The 26147-nt window shown below is 34.6% G+C and overlaps 1 protein-coding gene across 1 annotated transcript in view; it reads right to left on the bottom strand.

Moving 5' to 3' along the window:
- Positions 1-26147, bottom strand: part of LOC115453250 (netrin receptor UNC5C-like) — an 81850-nt gene that overhangs the window by 33335 nt on the left and 22368 nt on the right. Inside the window, exons 4-5 of the mRNA XM_037443493.1 lie at positions 6316-6515; positions 564-642 (exon numbers count right to left, since the gene is read on the bottom strand). Coding sequence (XP_037299390.1) covers positions 564-642; positions 6316-6515 — 279 coding nt within the window. The remainder of the gene's footprint in view (positions 1-563; positions 643-6315; positions 6516-26147) is intronic.

A 26147-nucleotide genomic window follows, 5' to 3' on the forward strand; every position in this document is an offset into this window, starting at 1 on the left:
AGATAGTCATTACTTGCAAGTGGGGGGAAAATGGACGCTAAACATGGTTACGCTTGTCTGATAAAATGTATGAGAAATGAAACGCCTTGTTGCCGCATGATCGGGGAAGTGGTGGTCAAGATTTAACATTGCGAATGAGCCTAGTGTTTTTAATAATATGACGCTTGTTGTGATAAGTGGAAGTGTAATGAGTTATGGGAACAGAGGATGGAGGAGAGGGCGTGTGGAATGCTTCTCACCATGTAGTTTACGGTGTTTTCTTGTTCAATATCTAGTATGCTATGTTAGTCTACCTATTGACACAAAATTTGAGGTGTCTACATTTATTCACTGTACAGACTTTTGAACGTTATTCCAGATTTTAATAATACTAGTTTTTAATCATCCTCGTCTCAAGTTATAATAGGTTTTATTGGATTAATATGACTCGTAAGTGAAGATTTTTATTTAATTTCAATATAATGAATGGATGCTATGTGGTTAAATATTATGGGTTTTGACGTCACATCGTAGTTTGTTGATTTATTGCTTACATTATTTTAAGATTGTATGTAGCCACTTACCGTAGACAGTGAGGAGTGCGGGCTCCGAGATTCGTTTCCCGGCGATGTTTTCCGCAACGCAGCTGTAGTTCGCCATGTCCTGGGAACAATAAAAACGTGACATTATCAATCTATTCCACGTTTATTTTATTTTATATATATAAACAAAGGGACGGACAATTCCTTTCCCGTTTTACAATCAATATTTTGAATTACAATATTTGCCAGTCAACCTATTAGTAGTAATTTTACCCTGAAATATAAACTTACATCGCATCTAATTACCTTCTTGTAATTATGCTTTCTGGTAGCACTTATTCCTCATGGAAAAATTATCTTTGATTCTCTCGTACTGGTTAGCGGGAAATTTTAATGAGCTAAAAAATTTCATCTCCCCAACAGAAACTCTATTGTCTGCTGTTAGGTAGATTTACCGGCGCATCATACACGATTACCCTGGTATCATTGTCTCACCTGCCTACCAAGACCCTCGGACACGTGGTAACCTAGTTTTTCTTACCATCAGTCCCACCTCGCCCATGTACGCACCATCTACAAAAATAATTCCGCACATCATCACGCATTTATCCCCGAAGGGGTATGCAGAGGCGCAACCAAGGCACCCACTTTTCGCCAAGTGTGTTCCGTCCCATGATGTGATATGGGGCGAGCCTATCGCCATACCGGGTACATATTCCAGATTCTGGGCTGATACTGAGCAGAAAAACCCAAATAATTCCACGTACTAAATATCAACTGAACCGCTGATAGTTTCCCTTTATATAACACAACGAGTTTTTTAAAAGCGCATCGAATTTCATTGTGAATGTAAATTAAGTGTAGTCAAAAAATGGATTGAATTTCTGCGAATAGTGATATTGTGACGGTATTTTTTGTTCGCGTAATCGAAAAGTAAAATGACAATGTTTATATTGATAAATATTTGATGTAAAAATTCTGTAGTATTTCTGCGGTTTAACGACAGAATCTAATTTAGATCAATTTATTATGCTTATTAATTTTATTAGTCTATAGATTATTATGTTTGTTTTTCCACTATTATGGAATTAAGTTTTTATGCTAGTTAGTTGTTTTTTTTTACCATGTTTCATTTATGAGTCCCTTTTTACATGAGATGGAAAAGCGAAATAACTAAATAATGAAGGATTGCTAGTGGTAAAATATGTAAATCACGACAACCCTAAACAACCTTTTTATTTGTTATTATTATCAAAGAAAACACGCACTTGAGCCAACAAAGCCAGGGTTGTCAAAAGTTTACGATTACATTAATTAAGCCGGGTGCACACCTACGACGCGCGACATGAAGCCGATTAATACACGTCTGCCGTTGTCTAATTAGAGGGGGCTATGTGGCGGAAACATGAGCAGTAATGATGTGTCGTTGTTGGACATCGAGCTCAGTGTGAATACAGCGGGGTGTGGGTTCGATTTGAGTTAATTATTTGGGATTTTTGTGTAAATAAGGTTTAAAATACACTCTTTTGGAAATATAGTATGCAGGTGGCGATATTAGACTTTTTGGAAATAATAAAAGAAGTTAATTTGTTAGTTTGAATTTCTTTCGTAGTAACAGGTCGATATGATTTTTTGTATAAGTAAAGTGACGAAGCATATTTTTTTCTTCCAGAGTATATACAGTTTCTATAGGAACTTTATTCTGTAAAAGATTTTCACGCAAGCTCTACTTAGTAGAGCCGGTAAGTTATACTATTTAAATAGTAATTTTAGTTCAAATAGACTGCCTCGGTATAGTTATGCTGCATGCGCGGTACGGCAGTAACCTGAGGTCATGGGTTCGAATCCCGGGTCAGGCAAAGTGAGATTTGGGTTTGTCTGCTCATCAGCCCGGAGTCTGGAATTTGTGTCCGATATGGCGACAGGCTCGCCCTCTATCACATCATGGGACGGAACAAACTTGACGAAAAGTGGGTGCACTGATTGCGCCTCTGCAAACCCCTGGGAGATAAATGCGTGACGTGTGTTTTTTTGTCATTTTGGTACATCATTGAGAATTTAAGATAAAAGATTAAACAATCTTAACCCGTAGCGAACAATGGACGGTCTTATCGCTAGAGGCGATTTAGATAAACAACCTTGTATGGGAAAACGGAGAATAAAATATAGATAACGATATACTATGACAGTAAAAAAAACAACAAAGTAATAATGATGAAAATTTGATTTTAAAGAACTTTCGTCTTGGGTAAGAACATCTTAGGTGTGTACGGTGCGGTTCTGTATTCTATTCAGGAATTATATTTATTCCTACATATAATATATAATAATTACTGGCCCACTAATAATTATTGTTGATTTTATGTATAGTCATGATGGCTTATTCCGTCCAGGGGAGTATGTCCGTCTTTTTGCAATTATGAGTATTCTTATCGATGGATAGCTTTAAAAATTGTATAGATAAATGAGCCATAAGCTCCCCTATTTACCTATGTAGCTATTTAACCTGTCCTTCGATTAGAACATCAGTAATTGCAAAAATGGACTTAGCCCCGTAGACGGAAAAGGACCCTCTAACTAAAAGTTTCTATTTTATACGTTACATAGTACATCCAAATGTTTTACTGGTACTATAAGAAACTAGAGACCTAAGTCCGAGCTACGTGCGCTGTGCTACGCAGTACTTTGTAATTCAAAGTGGGCGGCGTGTTTATGGGCATTCGTGGCGCTCATCACCAGGCGAATGACCTATCTCATTCAGCTATATAAATACAAATTATATCCAATTTTAACATATTCAAAAGTATCTCATGCCAACCCATAAATCAAGCCAAAAATACCGTATACCTTTTTGTAAGAAATCCAACGAAATCAAATTAACGCAGTCTGAAGTCTTTGTAATATTACACCGGAACGACAAAACAAACGCGACGCGACACGTGTCGTCATTAGTAAACGTCTGGGCGCGTATAATTAGTCGCACTTGCGGTCTAATGCAATTTGCGATGTGATTGTTTAAGGCCGACCGCGGACAGATGAAGAGGCGACGTGGGCGCTCGAGCGGCGCGGGACACCTTAGTGTGTAGTGTAGTAAGCTATACAAATCCAGTGTTCGTAGCAAGACTGAGTGGTTTGTAGATTTTCGGTATACGAATCCAGTCTCCGTGACAAGACAGTCATTCGCATATTATCGGATGCCATTGCCGAAATTACTTTGTATATGCCATTTGAATATAACTGTATTACGTTTTAATAGCAAATTTGGATATTGCAGGGGCATCCAAATACCAAGTCAAAATTTGCGAATATTATTAAAATGAGCAAGGAATAAATTTGATGAAACGATCATATTATCATAGATACAGTACTGACGCTGTGACAATAAATATTAGGTGATACTTTGATAGCGTCTCATTATTGTTTTTCTTTTATTTCAATTTGTGCGCTCAATCTCGCCGTTTGACTCTGGTTCGACACCGCGTCGACTCTAACGTGAGCGGGCTGCCTTATTATTTTAATGAATTGTAACACTCTGTTGGTCTTCTTTTTTAACCCTTTTATCCTCCAAAAGGCACTTTGTCTCTACATTTCTGTTCGTCTTATTCTTGTCAAGTGACTGTCGACCATTGTTGTTATGAACTGATTTTCTTTCATTATTTTTTTTCTTTTTACCATTAAGAATTTGTGAAAGAGCTTTCATTGTTGGAGTGCGCATGAGTCTGGTGGAAAGAAAATAATATATAAAAGAAGTTCTTTGTGCCTTGGATATTTCATTTAATTCAAGAAAAAGATTATGCCAGCGTAATTAATGAACACACGAAGCTAACGATTCGATTTTGGCATTGACAAGATAATTACGAAAATATTTTGTTCAAATGTCGAACGTCGTCGATGTTAACTTAATGTATAAATAATGTGACCGTTAGAAAAGTAATGGAACAAATTCAAAAATTTAAATCTCCTTGAAATTTTTGTATCGATATAAACAATAGATTTTCTTTACTAATGTATACTTTGAAGGCCTTTCTAGTTTTAAGTAAAGAAAAAGAATAGATTTTTAAAGTTTTGAATTTGTTCAGCTACACTTGCTGCTAACTGTACATACTTATTGAAAAATGCTTTTATAATACTCCCATATTTTTTTTGTATTTGTCTTCCCTAAGTATTCTTATCTCGCCCCTGTGAGAAAGGCGTGAACACTTCAAAACGCCATGTGTGTTCCGTCTTAATCACACTGTAATTTCTTTGTTTTCCACCCTTTCATTCTAATTTAAACTCTACATTACACATGTAGAGTCGTTGTTCGTTTAAATACTCATTGTAATAAAAGAATCGGCCATGATTAAAGCTGGTCTGACCTAATATTGACACGTGTTTGTAAGTGATGTTCGTAAAACGTGTGTAAGCGTGTTTTAAGTATTTAAGTGTTTGATATTTATTATTTATTGTTAGTACATTAATGTTTAGTAAAATATTTGATATAAAGGCTTATGTGTTACGTGATGACTAGAAACGCTGCATAAGTGACAGGCACGTCGTAGAAACTGTCTCTAAATGATGATTGGACATAGGAAACCGGGATGAAGTAGCATATTTCCTACAGTATTTCGTATTTTCAATGAGAAAGAGTTCCATTAAACCTACCAATACTTCGTATTACAATTGTTCTTCCAATCAATCTTTTTTTAATCTGAATATTAATTATCAGTTAACTTCCGCTATTAGTGGAAATTAAAGCACATGGTCGACTCAAACTACGTCGTGTGTACAGGCTCTTATACTGACCTATTATTGACACATGCTAGACGCCGATTGTTAGGATGCGGTTACTTTATGAACTTTAATATTAAAAATTTATGATGCTATTAAATTTAAGTATAAATGGACATCTGGGCTTTTAATTTTTTATATGTATCGGAGTGGGAATGCTGTGGTTGATGTGATTTTGTTTTGGCTTTATATTTAAGGCGTATTTTGACAGGAGTAGACGGGATAATACCGCCAGATGTATGGGTTAGCGTGTAATAGATGTTTATTAAGTATGTCGCCTTAGCACCTCGTTATTCGTTGAATTGGTGAATTTCCGGAGCGATAGTGACGCCATCTATCATTACATCGAGGAAGTATTAGAAGAGGAGGGAAGGTCGACTGCTGTCAATATAAGGACCGGCCGAACGACGAGAGCTCAATCTTGTAGAAGTTTTTGTACGAGTCTTGTTTGGACGCTCGAACCGAGCACATTGTGTATTCCGCTAGTGTTACTATGCAGTAAATTGTTAGTGAAGTAAAGAAGTGTTTCAATAATCGAATAACTGTCTGGAAAATAAATATAGACCGGTGATACTTTGCCGGTCATGTAAAAAAATAACCAAGTAAAGAGTTTCACTCCGACAAGTATATAGAGTTGGGAGAGAGACAGACTACTGTAAATATATTGGGTTCGATTCCGGGACATGTCTTCTAATTTTTTTATGTATTAAGGAATTATCGTTCGTTTCAACAGTAAGGATAAATATCTCAAAGCTTTTGTGGTTTACCATTTCAAAGGTTTTAAAGTCAAAGAATATCTCAATGGTCGTCTTTATATTAAGACTGTAAGTATGATACTCCATTTAAGGTATAAATTCTACCGTACTAGAACAAAAAAAAAGTTAAAAAGTTGTCTCTATATTCACTCACGCCTTTAATCCCCGAGGAATAGAAATAAGAATAGCAAACAGTGCACCTACTTTTATCATGAAGCTCCCGTCCCATTTAAATACATGTCAATATCAGATAAAATAGTCTCTCTTACTTGCAAAGTAGCCCTGGATATGAGCAGGTTCCCCTCAGCCGATATGAGGACGTTGTGGTCTTGCTGTAGTGGGGCGCCGTGCTTCAGCCAAGAGATGCGCGGGGGCGGGGCGGCGGCGGGCGGGGTGCAGCGGAGTGACGCTGCAGACCCTGCCTCCACTGAAGTAGGGTTCGGCGATACCGCGAATGGTTTCTTCAAATCTGTAGGAAGAATATATTTTTTAATTAGGTATGTTTAAGAGAATTAATTAGAAAAGAAATCATTTGCTTGCTTTGTTATAATGTTATACTAGCTTTTGCTCGCGGCTTCGCTCGTATGAAGAAGTTTTCCCGGATAAAATTCCTGCTACATATTTTCCTTACAAGTAGCCACTGGGACTAGAGCTAGCGGGACTTTTAAACTATCTCCATTTAAAAACAATCTCTATACCAAATTTCATAGGAATCCGTTTAGTAGATTTTGATAAAATCGACAAAACTTGTTTCATTACGTATGAGTCAAGGCTAATCTTCGAATATAATATAAGGCCACGAAATAGAAAATCATATTTTTAAATAAATCGTACACAAAATAATACTATAATTATTATTATGCAGTAAATGTCTTATACGACGGATACTATTTATTTATACATTGTGAAACAAGCTTTAACATTATTTTTAAACAATTTTGAGAGTTTATCTAACAAGTATTATTTAAGCCAGCCGGCCCTAAACTTTTCAATTAGACCTTTGTTCAATGTTTCTAGGATTAATTATGAATTCGTTAAAAAGGATTTCCGTTTTAATAAATGAACCCCTATAGACATGTTTTAACGAAGCAACAATCGGCTGTCAATAATAATTTAAAACACGCGATGTCTTCACAAAGATGGCAAAAACTGAACTAATTCAATTAAAGTATTGGATGTTGCGCAATTTTTGATGGTGCAAGTCACGAGAGATTTTAAATTGATTTTTATCATACGACCATTCCTCTGTATACGTACTATTTCTCTGTTTATACAGCCAAAACTGTGAATGAGCTGTATTCAGGTAGAAAAAAATTTTCAGCCAATAGAAAATAATAATTATTTAATTGAGTATGACGAACGTAGTGGTAAGGTATACTTTTCTAGGAAATCGATGTTAGTAATTTTTTTATTGCGTTTCATACTGTCATTAAGGTCACTTGGTCTGTAAAACGCTTCTAAATTAGTTAATAATATTGCTAGATATGCTGAGTTCATCCTCAAAATTTACGAAAAATATGCAAATAATTTTGAAAATGTCAGAGGTGTGTGCCCTTTTTGAACCTACGGGTATTTTTTCTGTCAGTCCGTTCCACAACCAATTAGGCTACCACCTCTAACAAAATGACAATAATTCGCTTATAACTCGCACCACACCGCGATCCATTCTTCTCACGTCGATCTTAATAATAAAAAAAACGACGTCGATTATATAATTTGGCATCGCGACGGTTGTGCGATAATTGTTCTTTATTAAACAATTTAACGCTTTTGTGTTACGTATTGTTGTTCAATAGATTAATTGGATTTTGTCTCGTTTGAGTTCTTGTTTGAGAAATAAGTCAGTGGGATGTGGGAAGACAGTTATTTAGAATTGACAGGTTTATTATGACGTTGTTTCTGACGTTTATATTAGTGTCTTCATTGCATAATTTTTTTCATGGTATAGCCAAGCAAAGCTGCTGGTCGATCATCTGATTTTAATATCTCTGCAGCATTGTTCTACAAGAATTTATTTAAAAATAATTACAATATATTATTCGTTGCTACCAATAAAACAGAAACTCAGATGGAATGTGCAATAAGTTTGTAACTTGTGTCGCGCTTTATTCAGGAAAAATTTTCTATTTCTCCATTTATATCTCACTTCGTTTATTTAAGCATATTCCATTCCACACCTTCCAAGACCTATCAATTTGAAACTCTGAATACATGTAAGATATGAATATAAAACAAAGTTTACTAAGAAAGCAACCATTCCGAATAGCTTTAAATAAACCGCCGTGCAGTAATGAAACCCAACAAATCTCTACACTTGAAAAACTAATACTCTAGGTAGAGCCAACGGAACTTTGGAGCACTTTAACGTAGAGGCCATAAATCTGTTCCGTGTACGGTCCATTACATTCTCGCGTATCTTGCGTACTCTATGTAGAGTGTGGAGTTTATTGAATTGGAAGACTGGGTTTTCAATTAAGAATTTAAAAAAATGATTTTAAGGTAGAGTTGTGTTTTTGGCGGGTTTACTATGATGTATCAGTATAGGTAAGTACATAGGTATAATGGGATTAATGAGCGATGGGAATTTGATGGACGTCGGAATATGCCTGCCTTTTTTATTGTTTTGAAAGACGAGACGAGCTTGCCGTTCCCCTGATGGTAAGCGATACGACCGCCTATAAGCATTAGAAGCCTTGAATTACAAATTATTGTTTGGAATTCCTTTGCGCTCGCCATCCTGAGACATGAGATGTTAAGTCTTCTTATATCCAGTAGTTACATTAGGTACAATGTTCTTCAAACCGTAAACACAACAGTAACTATACTCTGCTACTTGATGGCAGAAATAGACATTGCGGTGGTACCTACCCAGGCAGACTCTCCCATATGAGAGACCTACCGGTCTTATTGTATGTCGGCCTGTCTTAATGTATCTATATTAAATTATATTTGTGCAAGATTATAACTGCCTTGTTTGGTGAAATATTTATTATAAATAAAAATACTACACAATAACCACGGAATTCAATATATGAGCACATTTTCCACACCACAGCTTCCAGAACCTGAATCAATTTGAAACTCTAAACCCTGTGGTTAAACAAAAACTTGATATGGTAGCGTAAATGATAAGCGTTGAGCACTTCCGGCGTAGAGTTCGTGCGCTATAAATTACAGAGTACGTTTCATTTCCTCCACGAAATTCGTACCTACGCTCTTACGGATCTGAGTTCACTGGATGTGACATAAGCGTAAAAAGGTAATATTTTTTGTTCTTAATGACGGGAATAGTAACTCTATTTTTGATAAATATATCACGCCTTTGTTTCGGATGGGGTAGTCAGTGGTCAAGGGCGTACCTACTTTTTATTAAGTGTGTTCACTCCCATGATGTGATAGGGGGTGAGCAAATCGCCATATCGGGAAAAAAACTTTAGAATCCAGGCTAATAGAGAGCAGAGAAACCCAATTATCACTTTGCCCGAGACGATTCGAGCAGAGCTCAGAGCAGTATTCGTACCGCGCATGCAAAACAACTATGCCAGTGAGGCAGTCGCAGAAGTAATATGCAGTCTTATAAATATCACTTTTTGAAATATAAGTAATACGACCCAAAATATTTTTTTACATCTTAATACAATGATGTTTGCTAGAGGCTTGACGCTAAATATAGATATAGCACCCAACCTGTGATGCTTAATATATATATAGATATACTCGGATAAGACCGAAAATAGAGTATAAACCTTGTAAACTAATATTTTACAAACTTAGATATAAAAACAGAGGTGTTGCGATTTATCTTGTGTGATACACGATATTTTTAATTGATGGGAAACGAAAGTTCTTTATAATTAACACGACTTGTTTATGAGTGTATTAGAGTTGACTATTTATGAGTGGTAAATATAATATTATTTATTAATATCATTAATTCTTGTAAAGTTATGAGTTTCTACACGCAGAGGTGAATTTAAGGGCATGTTAGCTTTCCGTCTTTATAACTAGACATGACAGGTGACATAGTACTGTTGGTTCAGATGCAAATTACATGTAAGGGAAAGTTGTTTCAAAGTGAAATTCATTTATGAAGTACATATAATAGGAGAACGAGGAATTTTATCGTCACCTAGTTTGAGCAGAGCCTTAACCCCTAACGAATGTGAAAGTGGCTTATTAGGTGGATATATATTATGGGTCTAGTGAACTTACGGGAGGTGGATGATTAGTTTTTAGTTTGTAATAATTTATATTACTTTGATGACTGAAAGAGAATATTATTTATCATTTAAATGATCATGGATCCAGTTTCACGATATCTGATATCCAGAATATATCTAGTTATAAATGGTAGACCACTGTGTACCATTTTTATTTCACAGAGTTAGTCTATCGTGGTGTTATAGCTTACATTCACAACAGTGTAATATCAAAGACGACCTTATTGTCTGAGTATTAAGGACATCGCGCATACTGCAACTCCAGCAATAAAAACTTTAGCAGTCGTATTTCATATGCTAATTAGTTACTAGAATTTTCGATGGAGGAAGTTGTGAATTAACTTAATTAACGTCTCATTTGTTTTTATAATTATGTATGTCAAATTTGGGCTGCGGAAATGGAACGGAAACGTCACTTCGATCAGGAAACTCCAATGCATTTTTGTGTAGTATATTGAGTAAGGATTTCCTTACAACGTTAAAACTCACCGAATTTGGATTTAATACTACAATATTCTACAATGTGTGAAGGAAATAGGGTGCAAATATTATAGATTTAAGGTAGCATTTCTTATACGCGAATGTCCTTCTTAGTAGCTATTACGGCTATATTATTTACTTCAACTGACAGATGTCCGCAATTACTAAAATTGTATTATAATTGATATTATAGTCAGTGTGATAAATAATTATTCTTGAAATATAACAAAGGTTACAAAATTAGTATCCCTTATATTATACATTAAAGGTGTCATTTCTAGTATTTCTATGCTTGTGCACCCAAAAATTTACTGCACCGCTCCGTAGGGATTTGTTGCCGGTTTACACTGAATTATGTCCAGAACGTACTCTTGACATGGTTTTATTCAATTTTCCAACGGTTTGATATAAAACATACATCTTCACACGTTAATGCATTTTATTTTATTAAATATTATAATTAGAGATGGAATAAAAGGAAACTATCGGATTTAATTGTATTCGACTATAGAGTCGGATATAAAAAAATCGCTAAAGAATGACCATTCTCATGTTGAAAATTTTCTGTTTATGTCAAATGCAGAAAGAAAAAATACTTTTATAATCCCCTTCTATTTCGCAACTACACCAACAATTATACTAGGCGTCACTAAAATAACTCCAAATAGAATACCATAATCGATATAGTAATAAAAACTGTACAAGCTCCGCTATTTAAGCTCTAAAAATAAATGTACTTGAAAAATCCCTCAAAGTGCTTTCAGCTTTAGTACCGAGAACATCAGGCAAAGCTCATAAACGTCTAAATACGGAGCGTACCGCGCGTTAATTGTGCAGACGTGTGTATCTATTCAAATCCGAATCTTGACAGTTTTAATTGTCTCGTGCTAGCTTAAATACGATTGTAGGGATGTTTGCTAAGTAATATCCGATGAGATGCGGATATTATTTCGATTAGTTCTTGTTGTTTGCCATGGAAATTGGCATGTATGTGGAGATTGGAATGTATATGTAATAATTTGCTATTAATAATAGAATGTGTTAATTTCCGATTAATGTATAAATTGCAGTTTTTAACTTTAAATATTATTATTATTTGTGTATGTTTTATTTGCTTATTTGCTGTAATTTGAGGAGTTTTGCGAGGAAAGGGATGATCATATCCAGTAATTCTAACTCGATTTATATTTAGAAATGATTTGATGATCTCCATGCTTAAGAATATAATGGTTTTAAGAAGGTACAAATTAAATAAATTCGGATAATTAGATTTTTTAGATTATACACTTTCCAACATGCATTAATATTCTCTACGTTGTAATTTATATACTATTATGAAAAAAGACATAAAACTCTATGCTCCCACAAAACTCAGAACCGAAACAAATTGATATTTAATTATACTACACGCATGTCCCATTTTAATACATTCTAGAACTTTCCTTCAAATAGTAATGAAGACATTAAATAACAAAAAAAGATTCGACATACACGCGGTAAAATTAAACTTTTTGGTATAGATTCGGTTTTGGTCGGTTCCGTGTTCCATTAGTTATAACTGAAGCTCAGTCTGTGAAACATTGTTTGTTTGTCTATCAGTCAAACGGGACGCGAACTGTGCTCTTCAAACAATGTTGATAGTTTTTTGTTTGTTTTCTTTCCTTCCGTGCAGTTTCTATTTTGAAATATCTACCATTCACAAATCTAAGATTTCGATAGAACTGACGATGCATCTTCCTTATTTTTTCCATCATGTTAATATTACACATCATGTTAATATTCATCATCATCATCAATGCCTTTTCTAGCTGGAACTATCATAAAAATGCATTCAGTAAAAAAAATTTACGACTCAAATAATTTGCAGAATTGAAAACATCAAAGTTCACAAAATATTTACTCCTTTGATGTTTTTTCGTATTTTCCGGACACAATATCCGCCCATTCGTCCGTCCGGTCATTCGGTTCACGCGTCCCATCCCTACGCCGCACTATTAACGATAATACACGGAGTAAGTGTGCGTAAAAGTGTCACATCTAAATCTTCCCTCGGTAATTTACTATAGGTGCGTCGGAATAAGCCGTCGCGTTCGCTTTTATGTATCTCGCTGTTAATGGACCGATTAAGGTGCTTTTTGTATATTTAGACATTACTGGAAAGTGGTGTATACAAGTAATATTTATGTTTTTTGGAATGAAACTATTAGGTAGGTCTGGGTACCCCCGCTTTATCGATTTTGTTGTCAAGAAGTAGTGTACAAGCGAAAACGTTTTCTTGATTGTAAGATACTGTAAGCTGTGTAACTTCGCATTATAAGTCATTTTATGGTAAAATAACAGTCTTGGTGGCACTCATTAGACGAGCTTCGTCAATTTTGACTCACGCTTGCACTATTATTTTCTTTCACTCAAGGTCAATGATCCTCGACTAATCAGTCAATTAGAGCTCGCTAACAATAGCTTTATTAAACAAAATGAATTTGACTAACTTTTTATTAAGACAAATGATGGTAGCGTAAAATTAATTACCATTTTGGAACGAGTAGTTGACTTTTTTTGGATCTATCATGAAGATACATGATATACGTTTTGCTGTCGGGATTGTTATTAGAAAGAATTGGTAATCAAATTTTTGGGTTGCAATAAGCTTGCCTTACCTCGTACTATAGATTGATATATCGGTTACTTTTTATCCGGATAATTTGCTGCCACGAGAAACAATGTTTTTTTTAAATCTAATATTTTAAGATTGTGGTAGTACCGTGTTTTAGGATATTTTGTAACGGGAAAGGCTTTCCATGTGGGCGAGGCCACGTGTAACACGTTATAGAACGTAATCTATAAAACGAAAATATTGATTATTATTAATCTGTTTCAGATTTACATAGATTCACACAGTGTTTTTGCATATCATATTGCTTTTAGAACAAATAAAATAATATAATTCTAAGATATTCTATGTTCTTAACTATATAAAATATTACCGTTGAAATTATTAATTATAAAAATTATAATAATGTGTCAACTCCACATACTTTAAGTACTTCTCCACATACTTATAGCTGAGAATCTTTCCGGAAGCCTTTATCTACGCCATCCGTGTTAAAATTTCGGTAGCTTATGACGAAATATTAACACACTCCCTCAAATATTACGCCATCTGTATCAATCTCAGGTAATTAAGGGCATGTGTATTTTTGAGACAACATAAATCACCTTATCTAATCTGCCACTAAGCTGTAACTTGTAAGTGCGTTGCGCAAAAGGTTAAAGGATTTATAGCCGACAAGCTTCGGTAATTGTGCCAACTTTTGTGAATGTAATCGATTTGCTGTAATTTTTAGATCGTGTATTTGTTGGTTCCGAATGATTTATTTGTAGATGTTTAATTTATAGCTTTGTTGTGAAGGGTGGTCTTGGTAAAGTGTGTTTCAATTTAAAAATATATTAATGGTGATTGGACGGTTCATCATCATCATCATCAAGCCGTTGCAGACCACTGCTGGACATGGACCTCTCCCGAGACGATCCAATTGGACTGTTAATATGAATAAATTTGATAAGCTATTGGTTAGATACTTTATTGATTTTTGTTTCAATATTAATACAAGTATTAAGTATTATTCCGTCTGTTTCGTTTAATAGATAAATTGCGTCACACTTGCCATATCATATCATGAGACGGAAATAATCTAGACATCTAGTGGGTGCCTGTTTGTAACGTTGCCTACTCATTCGGAGATGCGGGCGCGAGCTTAAATCTAACTTGTAGGCGTACTAACTTATACATTTTGAAGCAAATTTGAATTACTAAACATGTTATATCTACTGAGCTTATTATTTTTTATAATTACGTTTTTGCACTAACACTACGGTACTAAAATGCTTTAGAAAGTATAATAATTGTAATGTTATGTAAATTTTGCTTAAAAAATACAAGTTCCTTACCAGGTAGTGAGGGAATAAAGACTTAAATTTACGCAGAAGTAGTTAGTATTTATCGACGGTCGTTATAATTGTGTCGGCATTTGACAATAAATAACACTCGACATTATTACAACATGGCCTTTAGTTGCTATACTTGCAAAACAAACGTCGAGTAGAATAACTGATCTAATTTATTGAAAATGTGCCACTTTGCCATTATGCGCTTGGGAATATAAATTATACTTGGGCTAAACAATAATTACTTGTAAATGTATTAAATAGTAAGTATTGTTTTTATAAATATCGTGGTTGACTATAGTTATGGCCACATTTCAATTAAGAACATTTTATAGTGAAATACGTAATTATTAATTCTAAGGTAGCGTCATAATCCTTAAAATGTTAAAATGTTTAATCCTTCCTTATAATGTTGGTAATACTTAAATTAGCAAATAAATAAATTATCAACATTCCTTACTAAGTTATTATTTTGATTATCAGTAATGATTGTAGTTCTGTATTTTAGTTATAAAAATAACATTTTTATTTTTAACTTAACAACTAGTAAAACTGTTGTAAATATGGTATATGTTCTTAGTAATTAAATAAAGTTAGTAAAAAGATGTTATTGACATGAGTGTTTATTTCGGACTAAAAGGGAAGTAACTATGGCAAACAAAATACAATTAGTTCTAAAAATAGAACATATAAAAATAATAAGTCACGACGAAGGTTACAATCTCCAACAGCCGCCCTTAATCGCAGTTGTGACAGAAACAAAACAAATAAAATAATTAAGTTTCTAAACCTAAGTTAACTACACATCGTTTGTGTGCTAGAGGTCCGAGGGCCTTCGTTAGTACATCAGCAGGCATATCGTTACTTTTATATATTCTAACTTAACAATATTATTAGATACCTTTTCCTAATAAAGTGAAACCTAGTATCTATATGCTTCGTCCTGCTGTGGTGTACAGGATTTCGAACAAGATTAATGGCACTTTGGCTGTCAGAAGCTAAGTTAACTGAACAAAGTATACCTGTTATCTCGTATATAAACCGACGTAAGTAACACGCTTCCTTCGTGGCAGACGCTAATGCCATATATTCTGACTCGGCGAACTTAACGCAACAGTAGGTTGCTTCTTGGATTCCCATGATACTGGACCTCCACTTAACTTGTAAACATAACCGGTGTATGACCTTCTGTCGATTGGACAGTTTGCCCAGTCTGCGTCACAAAACCCTTTAAAGGTTTTTCTATTCTTCCTGTAAACCAATGAATAGTTTAGGGTACCTTTTAGGTATTGCAGAATCCTTTTAGCAGCATTCCAGTGTTCTTTAGTAAAACACGTATTAAATTGACTTAAATAGCTCGTGGCGTAAGCGATGTCTGGTCGTGTGTTTACCGCTAGATACATGAGACATCCTATTAAGTTTTGATAAGGATAAGACTCACCGACTTGACCATCCATTCTTTTTCCATATTCTTTTTAATTAATGGAGTATCCACGGCCTTACAATCCTTCATATTAAATTTTTCTAATATAGAAAGAATATAATTTCGCTGGTTCATCCTTATACTCTCGGAATCACTTTCAACTTGTAGTCCCAAATAACATTTCAGTATTCCGAGATCTTTTAATGAAAAATATTTCGACAAATCATTCTTGACAGTGTCAAATGTCAAATCAGAATTAAAGAAGACTATTATGTCATCAACAAAGATTCCTAATATTACAAAGTTCTTTTACCAAAAAGTTTAGTATACACACAAGGTTCGGAAGGAGTTCCTATGAAACCTATTTTAGAAAGCGTTTCATTTAACTTTTTATTCCAAGCTCGCGGTGCCTGTTTAAGACCGTAAAGAGATTTCTTCAATAAACAAACTTTGTTTTCTTTACCCTTTTCAATAAAACCAAGAGGTTGCTCCATGAAAACTTCTTCTTCTAAATCTCCGTTAAGGAAAGCTGTATCGACATCTAAGTGCTTCATTCTCAACTTCATATCTGCAGCTATCGCAAACAACGTGCGGAGGGAAGAATGACGAATCACTGGTGCGAACGTCTCCTTGTAGTCTACACTTTCAACTTGATGAAAACCTTTGACGACGAGTCTCGCTTTATACTTGATAATATTACCATAAGCATCCCTTTTAATTTTGTAAATCCATTTACATGGTATAACCTTTTGTTAGGTCTATCTACTAAATTCCATGTATGGAGTTTCCTTAAGGAACTATACTCATCAACCATAGCATGTTGCCACTTATGAGCATCATCGGCATGAGTAGCTTCGTAATATGTCGTAGGTTCATTAGAATCTACCATTGACGTATTGTAAGCTTTATAAAAATTTGTTGCTTTTCTATCTCTGGAAGGGTATCTGCGCTCAGGGTGCGATTCCTGTTCCAAATTCGCTGTCACTTCTTCCACACTAGGCAGCCTTAAGTCACTGAGAGACTCTCGCTCTTCCAGAGTCACTGACTCTTTTGCACTTTCTAGATTTACTGGTAAAGTTGCTTCAGCCGCCGGGCTGATACTCTCATCACAGTCATAGAATTGACAGTCATGATCAAACTCAGACTCAATCTCTTTTGCTCATCAAATAACAATATAGATTCTGACTGTGCGACAGACTCAGATTGCTTCTGCTTTAGCACTGTAAAGCAATTTTCAAAAAAGGTTGCATCTCTGGATATAATAACTTTTCGTGGGTTAGCAGGATCCCTAAAAATATAAGTGCCTGGATTTTCAGAATAACCGACGAAAATTGCTTCCTGTGCCTTGACATCTAATTTTTTCCTGTGACACGAAGGTATATGGACTAGAGCTCTACAACCAAACACTTTTAGATGGCTAAGATCACCTTTTCGTCCATACCATTTGTCATAAGGAATTTGTCCACCTAAGGCTCGATGAGGAGACCTATTCTTAAGGTAAATGGCAACTTGGAATGCATCTTCCCAGAATGCTTTCGGTAGTGAACTTTCAGCTAGCAACGTTCTTGCCTTTTCTGTAACCGAACGATGGGTGCGTTCCGCTACTCCAACTTGCTGAGGACTATAAGGCGTCGTTGTTTGATGTTCAATACCTTTTGAAGCAAGATAATCAACAAACTCTTTATTCACGAACTCCTTACCTCCATCAGTCCTAATTGCTCTAATTGTTTTTATCTAACTGATTTTCAACAAAACATTGAAACACACAAAATATATCTTTGACTTCTGTTTTAGAAGAAATAAAATAAGCAAACACTTTTCGCGTATAATCGTCTACTATTGTCAACATATATCTATTTCCTTGAAAAGAAGTTGTAGACACCGGTCCCATCAAATCCATATGGATCAGTTCCAAAGGGGAAGTAGCCCTATTAAACGCTAACCTTTTGAAAGGTTTTCTTGCTTGTTTACCTTCCACGCAAGCGATACAACTAGTTTTATCTACTCCTGTATACTTTATACCTACCTTGTGATTTTTCAGTTGGTTCATGCCTATACGACACAAATGTCCTAACCTCTTATGCCATATTTGATAACTATCCTGACAACCAGAGTGCACATCTTGTGTCAAAAAATTATCCGCCACATTCTCGGAAACATTTACAGTTCCATCTAAAACGTACAGTCCACCACAGGGCGAGGCATGAGCAACAGATTCACCTGTAAAATTAAAAGTATCAGATTTATAAAAGTTACATCCATTTTTATCAAAAACACAAATAAAACCCTTTTCAACAGTTTTATATACAGATAACAAACTAGCTTTCAAATCTGGTATATAAGCAACATCACTAATATTGTTGACCACGTTCTCGGGCGTGTTTATTGAAATATTTCCAATTCCGCAGCACTTAATCTGTTCTCCATTTGCGACAGTAACAGTACCTTGATTCTGTATCGAGATATTCTGAAACCAGTCCCGTCTAGAAGTCATGTGTCTAGTACAACCTGAATCTACATAAATTATGTCCTTTCTTGGGTTTCCAGAAGTATTAAGACTTGTAAATATCGTATCATTGGTATTTACCGCATTGCCTTTCTCCTTCTTGTTTCTCTGTGGACAGTCTGGTCTCTTATGTCCAGGTGTCTTGCACTCATAACAAACTATATTCTTCTTCATTGACTTAGGCTTCTTCTTCGCATGAAAGACAGAGTCTAATGATGTAGCCACATCTTTGGACATTTCATTAAGCAGTTTTGTTTTCACCAACTCTGTAGTCACGTCTACATTGCAATTTTCTAAAGCCATAATGAGAGGTTCATACCTTGGAGTTAGACCTCCCAAAAGTATTGCAGCAATAGACTTGTCCTCTATGACTACATCAATATCCGCAAGATCCTGTGCGGTTGACATAACTGCGTTAATATATAGTTCAATATTTTTGAACTCTGATAGACTCAACCTGTACAGTCTACGCTCCAAAAATAATCTTCGTCCTATTCCCTTATCTTCAAAGGCTTTTTGCAAACAAGTCCATGCCTCAGATGCAGTTTTCGCACATCTTATATGGGTTATCGCTGCACCTTCTACTGATAAGCATATCTTTGCTAATGCCTTTGCGTCTTTGCGTACCTTTGTAGAGGCAGGGGTTGTGTCTCCATCTCGGTATCCACTAATTGTTTCCCATAAATCCTCATGGATAAGGTAATTTCGCATCTTGAACTTCCAAGTCGGATATCCATCTTTTATCCTCAAACAAGGAAATGGAAAAGATGTGATCGACGCAGGGAATTTTTCATACTCGAAACATCTCCAGATTCATGTGACATTTTCAGACTATTACTATTTCCTAGTCACACAAAAAATATATTCAACTTTATTTTACTAAATAACGTGAAAAAAAAAAACTAAGAACTAAGCGTTCGTGCTGATAACGTGTTGTAAATATGGTATATGTTCTTAGTAATTAAATAAAGTTAGTAAAAAGATGTTATTGACATGAGTGTTTATTTCGGACTAAAAGGGAAGTAACTATGGCAAACAAAATACAATTAGTTCTAAAAATAGAACATATAAAAAATAATAAGTCACGACGAAGGTTACAATCTCCAACAAAAACAATGATAATACAAAATTTCTCTGTTCCTCTTTTTAAGATAATGTGTTATTTTTTTTATTAATATAAAAAACATTTTTATTAATATAACGATATCCTTATAACTGTTCTTGTAATATTACAAAATTGACTATACATCGCATGTACAGTTTTTTTTTCTATTCCGACATATATTTTTTATACATCACATATTTTATATAACTGTATAGAAAGAAGTGATTAATTAAAATCACCTCTAGTTACATTACGAACATTAACAAATGGATCTCAAAATTGCTTGGAGGTTAATGATTTTTCTTCGTACATCGGTATTACCAGATGATTAACAGCTCGTTTCATTATTAATAATATAATCGACATTAATAAATTCAACTCGGAATAGAAATATGTTTTATATGTTATCACTTTATTATTTCACTCCAAGTTAAGTTTGTGAAAATATTTAATTTTAGTTATTTTTTCACTCCAAGTTAAGTTTGTGAAAATATTTAATTTTAGTTTTAGATTTAGAATTTATACATTTGTTTTGAATCTCAACTCTTTAAATACTTAGTAGTCCTTTGTATGTGTCTTTTGTTTTAATTGCCACTAGAGTGTATGTGTATCATTTTGCAAATTATCCTTTTTTTTTATCACAAATAGTGCATGTTGTGACTGCCTTAAGAAGGTGTTACTCTTATATTTTATAATATTGTTTTTCTTTTATTTAGTGTAAGCAACATTGTAACATCTACTGGCTGTCCTAAATAAATAAATAAATAAATAAATAAATAAATGTTGCAATGCATAGCTTTAAATATTTTAATTGCTATTGGGCTATGAGACTAGTGGAGTTCTGAGGTCAATTTCCAGGTTGAACAATAAAAAGTAATCTCCAAAATTTTCATAACTGATTTGCCCGGTAAATGTAATTGTATTAAAAATATAATTAATTTCTTAGCCTTTATCTCAATGTAAACCTATCCAAACCTTGGATGCAACAGTCACAAGTTTGGAATCCCTCTTTAGAAGTATACTTGAAAATTTAAATCTTTAACTTCAAACTAGTGTTTTGTTTAAAAACCACTAGATCTTTCCAAGTCTTCATTCTTTAAAATCTAAGTTTCATAAAGCGTACTACGCCGTGGGAAATATCTACCGTCAAACGCCGTCAATCGGCCACACATTTGTCTTATAAAACGGCGATCACATCTCAGGCACAGACGGCACAACCGTTATGCCTTGCGCAACCAATAAATCCAACAATCCGACATTTATTTAATAAGCTTAGAAGATTTACTCTTGATCGAGCATTGAATTTAATCGAGGGCTCGGGTTTATTGCTATTTGTTCGTTGGAAAAAATTGCTTCGGAATTCAACTTTCTAATTGTATAATCTTGTAGTAGTTCCTGTTTAGGTGTTAGGTGGTGCTTGTATCTCTATAGGGTTTAGAATCTGAAACTCTTAACTCTTGAATTATAAGGGTTAATTTAATATTTGGTTTTTATTCTGCAAACCTCTCGGAACAAATAATTTTAAATGTTCCGTTTTAGGTATGATAAATAAATTCCCGAACTGTCTATTAGTGTTTTTACCTACTCCTTTGTGTGTATGTGTTAACGTATAGATATTATAATTCATAAAACATAGCTTAAGAGATAGAGCCATTTTTGCTTCAAATGTGAACAAGAGGAACTATGTCCATGTTTAAAAGCTTCATAGTTGCTAAGTGCTTCCATTTCCATACCCCGGGAAACGTTTTAACCTGTTGGCTCTAGTTATTGCCAAACTAGACTAGCTTCGAGGCAAACCTTTGAGATATATTTAGGGAAACAGCGTGGTGGGTGGACAAAGTATGTATCAGAAAATTAAAAACAGAATTATTGATTTGATCAGTTGTAACAACCAAAATTATTTGGATACTAAAGAAACATCTTCTTCTACCTAACCTTACTCTACACCAAACTGTTTATTTCTCTGAGGTGGACGTGGTTAACAACCACTTCTAGATATTAAACTAACAAAGTTTAATACACTTAACATAATCAAAACTATAAATGGACCAATTGACGTAGGATGAAGCTCATTATAGAAATAATATTTCCTGAACCAAGATCTCCTTGAAAACAGCTGTAATAACCGCCCATCAGGCAATAATTCAAACGGCAAACTAAATCCACCTGATATGAATAAACCCAACTGAATACGCGATCTGAATGGTTTCTAAATTGAAGCTAAAGCGAGCTGATACCATGCTCCTGACACTAATTACTGGCCCATAGAAATCATGTTTAACGTTTGTAAACCTAGATTGCTAATTAACTTCAATATGCAGTGTTAAATCTGCTCGGTAAATAAGGCGGTGTCGTAAGCTTTCTATTCTGTGCCGCAGTAATGCTAACGAAAGGACACGGGTTTGATAAACCAGATTAAATGTTTGTGTGATCAAATGTATTATTTCGTTTAGATGTGTGATTTGAAACTGGACTAGTATTTTGTGACCTTTGCTTGATACTCCGTTCGCGTTAAATCTCTTAGGACAAGAATAGTCTATAGCACTCAAGATTACTGTAAATGTATTTTTTTTGAATTCGGAGTTGATAAGGTATAGATATCAAAAAAGCTTCATATTATAGTATTGACTAGCTTCAAGTTGAAATACAACAAATTTTGGATTTTATGGTGGATTTTTTGTTTATAATTTTCTCCCAATGTTTCGAAAACTTTACAGTCCTCACAGGTCACAGGAGGGAACTGAGGTGGAGATGATAGACTGAGGTGACTTGCTAGTGAAAGTTACAATATTTTTACAGTGTTTTGAAGTCAGCCAGCCGGTATTTTGGGTTCCGATTTAATTAAATGTGGAAAAGGATCTTCTCTATTGAAAATTGGATGTTTATAAATTGAATAGACGCGCGAATATAAAAAATATTCAGCTTCAAGTTATTAGTTTGTAATCCGTTCCAAATACGTTCTTGAACTTATTACTTCCATTATAATTCTCGAAAATTTCACGCATCATCGGCCGATTGGCCATCGAATCGAATAAAAAGTGTTGCTCCAAAAACGTTTGAGATAGTATAAGTGTCACTGTGTCGAACAAAAATAACGTGTGTCAATGACCTACGCGTTTCCGCGCCGCGTTTCATATAGAATGTATCGATGAAATTAGTAATAATAACTTAGTGTAGCTTGGTTATTTGTAGTGTACCATATTAGGTACGCGTGTTCGAATCTTCTTTAATCTGTTTTGTTGACGTCTCGTTTTAAAGTTAGTATATTGGCGTCACGGAGAAGGGCATCGTTTTAAAATCTTATACCAGTATTACTCACAAGAACGCATACGTGTTAAACGAGTACATCGAAGTATCCACCAATGTTGTGGTCTTTAGGGCGTGGAATCACGTTTGCGATTGCATGAGCTTCTTAGTTGGTGTTATAAGAGTATCAAAATACGCGTCACAAAGTCCTTAACATTCAATATATTTTTTTTTTCTACGAGCACGTGATGGTATGTGGAGTTGGGTCCAATAGAATGTTGACTAACGAGAGATGATTACCCTTCGGCAGTCGACACAATTATGTCGGCTTGTTAGAGCTGGTTATACACAGGCTGATCACGAAACAGTATATATATATATATATACTAGCTTTTGCTCGCGGCTTCGCCCGCGTGAAGGTGTTTTCCAGGATAAAATTCCACTGTTTGATAAAAGTCTTGCTACATATTTTCCCGGTACTTATAGGTTCAAACTAATTTTATCCCCAATCTATAATTTCAGTTCAATCAGTCGAAAATCTAAGAACATTTATACAAACTTTCATCCCCTATTTTATCCCCTTAAGGGTAGAATTTATCAAAATCCTTTCTTAGGGGATGCCTACGTCATAGTAGCTTTATGCATGTAAAGTCTTAGCCCGATCCGTCCAATGGTTTGGGCTGTTCCTTGATATATCACTGTCAGTCACCTTTGAGTTATATATTATATTAACAACTGAAGTTAGCTAAAATTAAGTTTCTCGAAGCCGACCACTATTTATGTACTATGTATTTTTGAGACTATGCAATTTTGTCGCGTTCGCGATTCACTTTCACTTTTGTTGAGTTTCAGAACGCGATATTAGATCCTCCAACGCGCACGCGAATTTGAACTTTATGCAGCGGTAATAAATTACAAATTGACTCTCCATTTTATTTAGAAAACGTTTGTATGGGAAATAGAAAAATGCTGTTTTGAGGATTTTCCCGGCAATTATTCGAATTTTTCTCAACTTTTAAATCTTCCCTAGACCTCCACGAATAATTCAAGACCAAGATAAGATAAATCCGTTCAGCCGTTCTCGAGTTTTAGCGAGACTAACGAACAGCAATTCATTTTTATATATATAGACTAGCTTTTGCTCGCGGCTTCGCCCGCGTGAAGGTGTTTTCCAGGATAAAATTCCACTGTTTGATAAAAGTCTTGCTACATATTTTCCCGGTACTTATAGGTTCAAACTAATTTTATCCCCAATCTATAATTTCAGTTCAATCAGTCGAAAATCTAAGAACATTTATACAAACTTTCATCCCCTATTTTATCCCCTTAAGGGTAGAATTTATCAAAATCCTTTCTTAGGGGATGCCTACGTCATAGTAGCTTTATGCATGTAAAGTCTTAGCCCGATCCGTCCAATGGTTTGGGCTGTTCCTTGATATATCACTGTCAGTCACCTTTGAGTTATATATTATATTAACAACTGAAGTTAGCTAAAATTAAGTTTCTCGAAGCCGACCACTATTTATGTACTATGTATTTTGAGACTATGCAATTTTGTCGCGTTCGCGATTCACTTTCACTTTTGTTGAGTTTCAGAACGCGATATTAGATCCTCCAACGCGCACGCGAATTTGAACTTTATGCAGCGGTAATAAATTACAAATTGACTCTACGTATTAGTTAGAAAACGTTTGTATGGGAAATAGAAAAATGCTGTTTTGAGGATTTTCCCGGCAATTATTCGAATTTTTCTCACCTTTTAAATCTTCCCTAGACCTCCACGAATAATTCAAGACCAAGATAAGATAAATCCGTTCAGCCGTTCTCGAGTTTTAGCGAGACTAACGAACAGCAATTGATTTTTATATATATAGATAATACATTTACCTAGGCCACTATGGCGGGTTTTAACACTTTGTGTACGGTGGTCGTACCCAGGCGGATATAAAATATCCTATCACTAGCAAAAAATATTAAATGAGACGAAGGTAACAAGAAGTCAATAGACCGAGATAAAAAAAATACTTCAACATTTTTATCAAATTATTAAAGCGATTTTATACTCGTAAATCCTAATCACTGCTACAAATATTCTCTTTATCGACAATATTAAGAATGTTTAGTTGCATTAAAAGTGATAATTATTACATAACTATCTCCTGTCCTCTTCTTACAAGCTTATTTTAATATCTCTTTCTCTTTCTAACGAGTATAATCTCCAATCACTTAGTGAATCAAATCAGAATGTTTGAAACTTTTTGAAGATCAGATATTAAGGTCCCGTGGATGTAGTGTTTTGTTACGTAATGGCAGTAGGAATTATAATATAAATCTTTTTGTTTCGTTTGTTTCACATGAGATTCATTGAGTCGAAACGAGAGAATACAAGCCATTGGATCCATAAGGTTTAAAGTTTTACTTAACGTCACCAACAAAAAGACAAACTTTGGATAAATGAGCATCAGATTGGGATTCCATTGCTTCGAAAGGTAACTATAAAAAAAATTCAAGTTATTTTCGGTTGTTGCCAGTCACGAATTCAGAACGAGGCCTGTTATCGCTGTGACGGGTGCAATTTGCATACAAAATGGCAGTATAATTGGAAAAAAGTAATCCATGAAACTATTAGCATTTTCGAGATTTAAATGGTAGTGATACAGAAACATGGATTGTATGTTTGAGTGAGTAGGAACACGTTTAAATATTGGTAAATTTATAATCATCGCTTGAATCATTAATCCTGAAGTACTTTCCAATAGATCTCTCATGGGTTAACCAATCATCAAATTTAATAAAATCACTGGTATAATTGCTTCTTCCTTAGTTTATTGTACTAGCTTCAGTTTAAAATAATATATTACTTCGTAAAATTGCATTAAGATATATTATGTCTACGTTTATTTCCGTCATCTCTTATCGTTTTATACAAACCTTTTTACCTCTTTAATACGAAATTCTACTGAAGGTAAGTCTGGTTAATTCCTTTGTCTATAGACTGACTAATTTTAAATTAAACAATCAAATTAAGACATCGAGTCTTAACCCTGGTAAAGTAATTTAAACATTTACCAGAACGTTTCCACTGATATTGAATTGAATTGGAAATTTTATACTTCGTTAGCTTTTAGAGCGAACTTTCGTAGCTAATTACCTAAGCTCGAAGCTCGAAGATAGAC

Source organism: Manduca sexta, chromosome 26 (assembly GCF_014839805.1).
Source record: "Manduca sexta isolate Smith_Timp_Sample1 chromosome 26, JHU_Msex_v1.0, whole genome shotgun sequence".
In the NCBI taxonomy this organism is placed as follows: Eukaryota; Metazoa; Arthropoda; class Insecta; order Lepidoptera; family Sphingidae; genus Manduca; species Manduca sexta.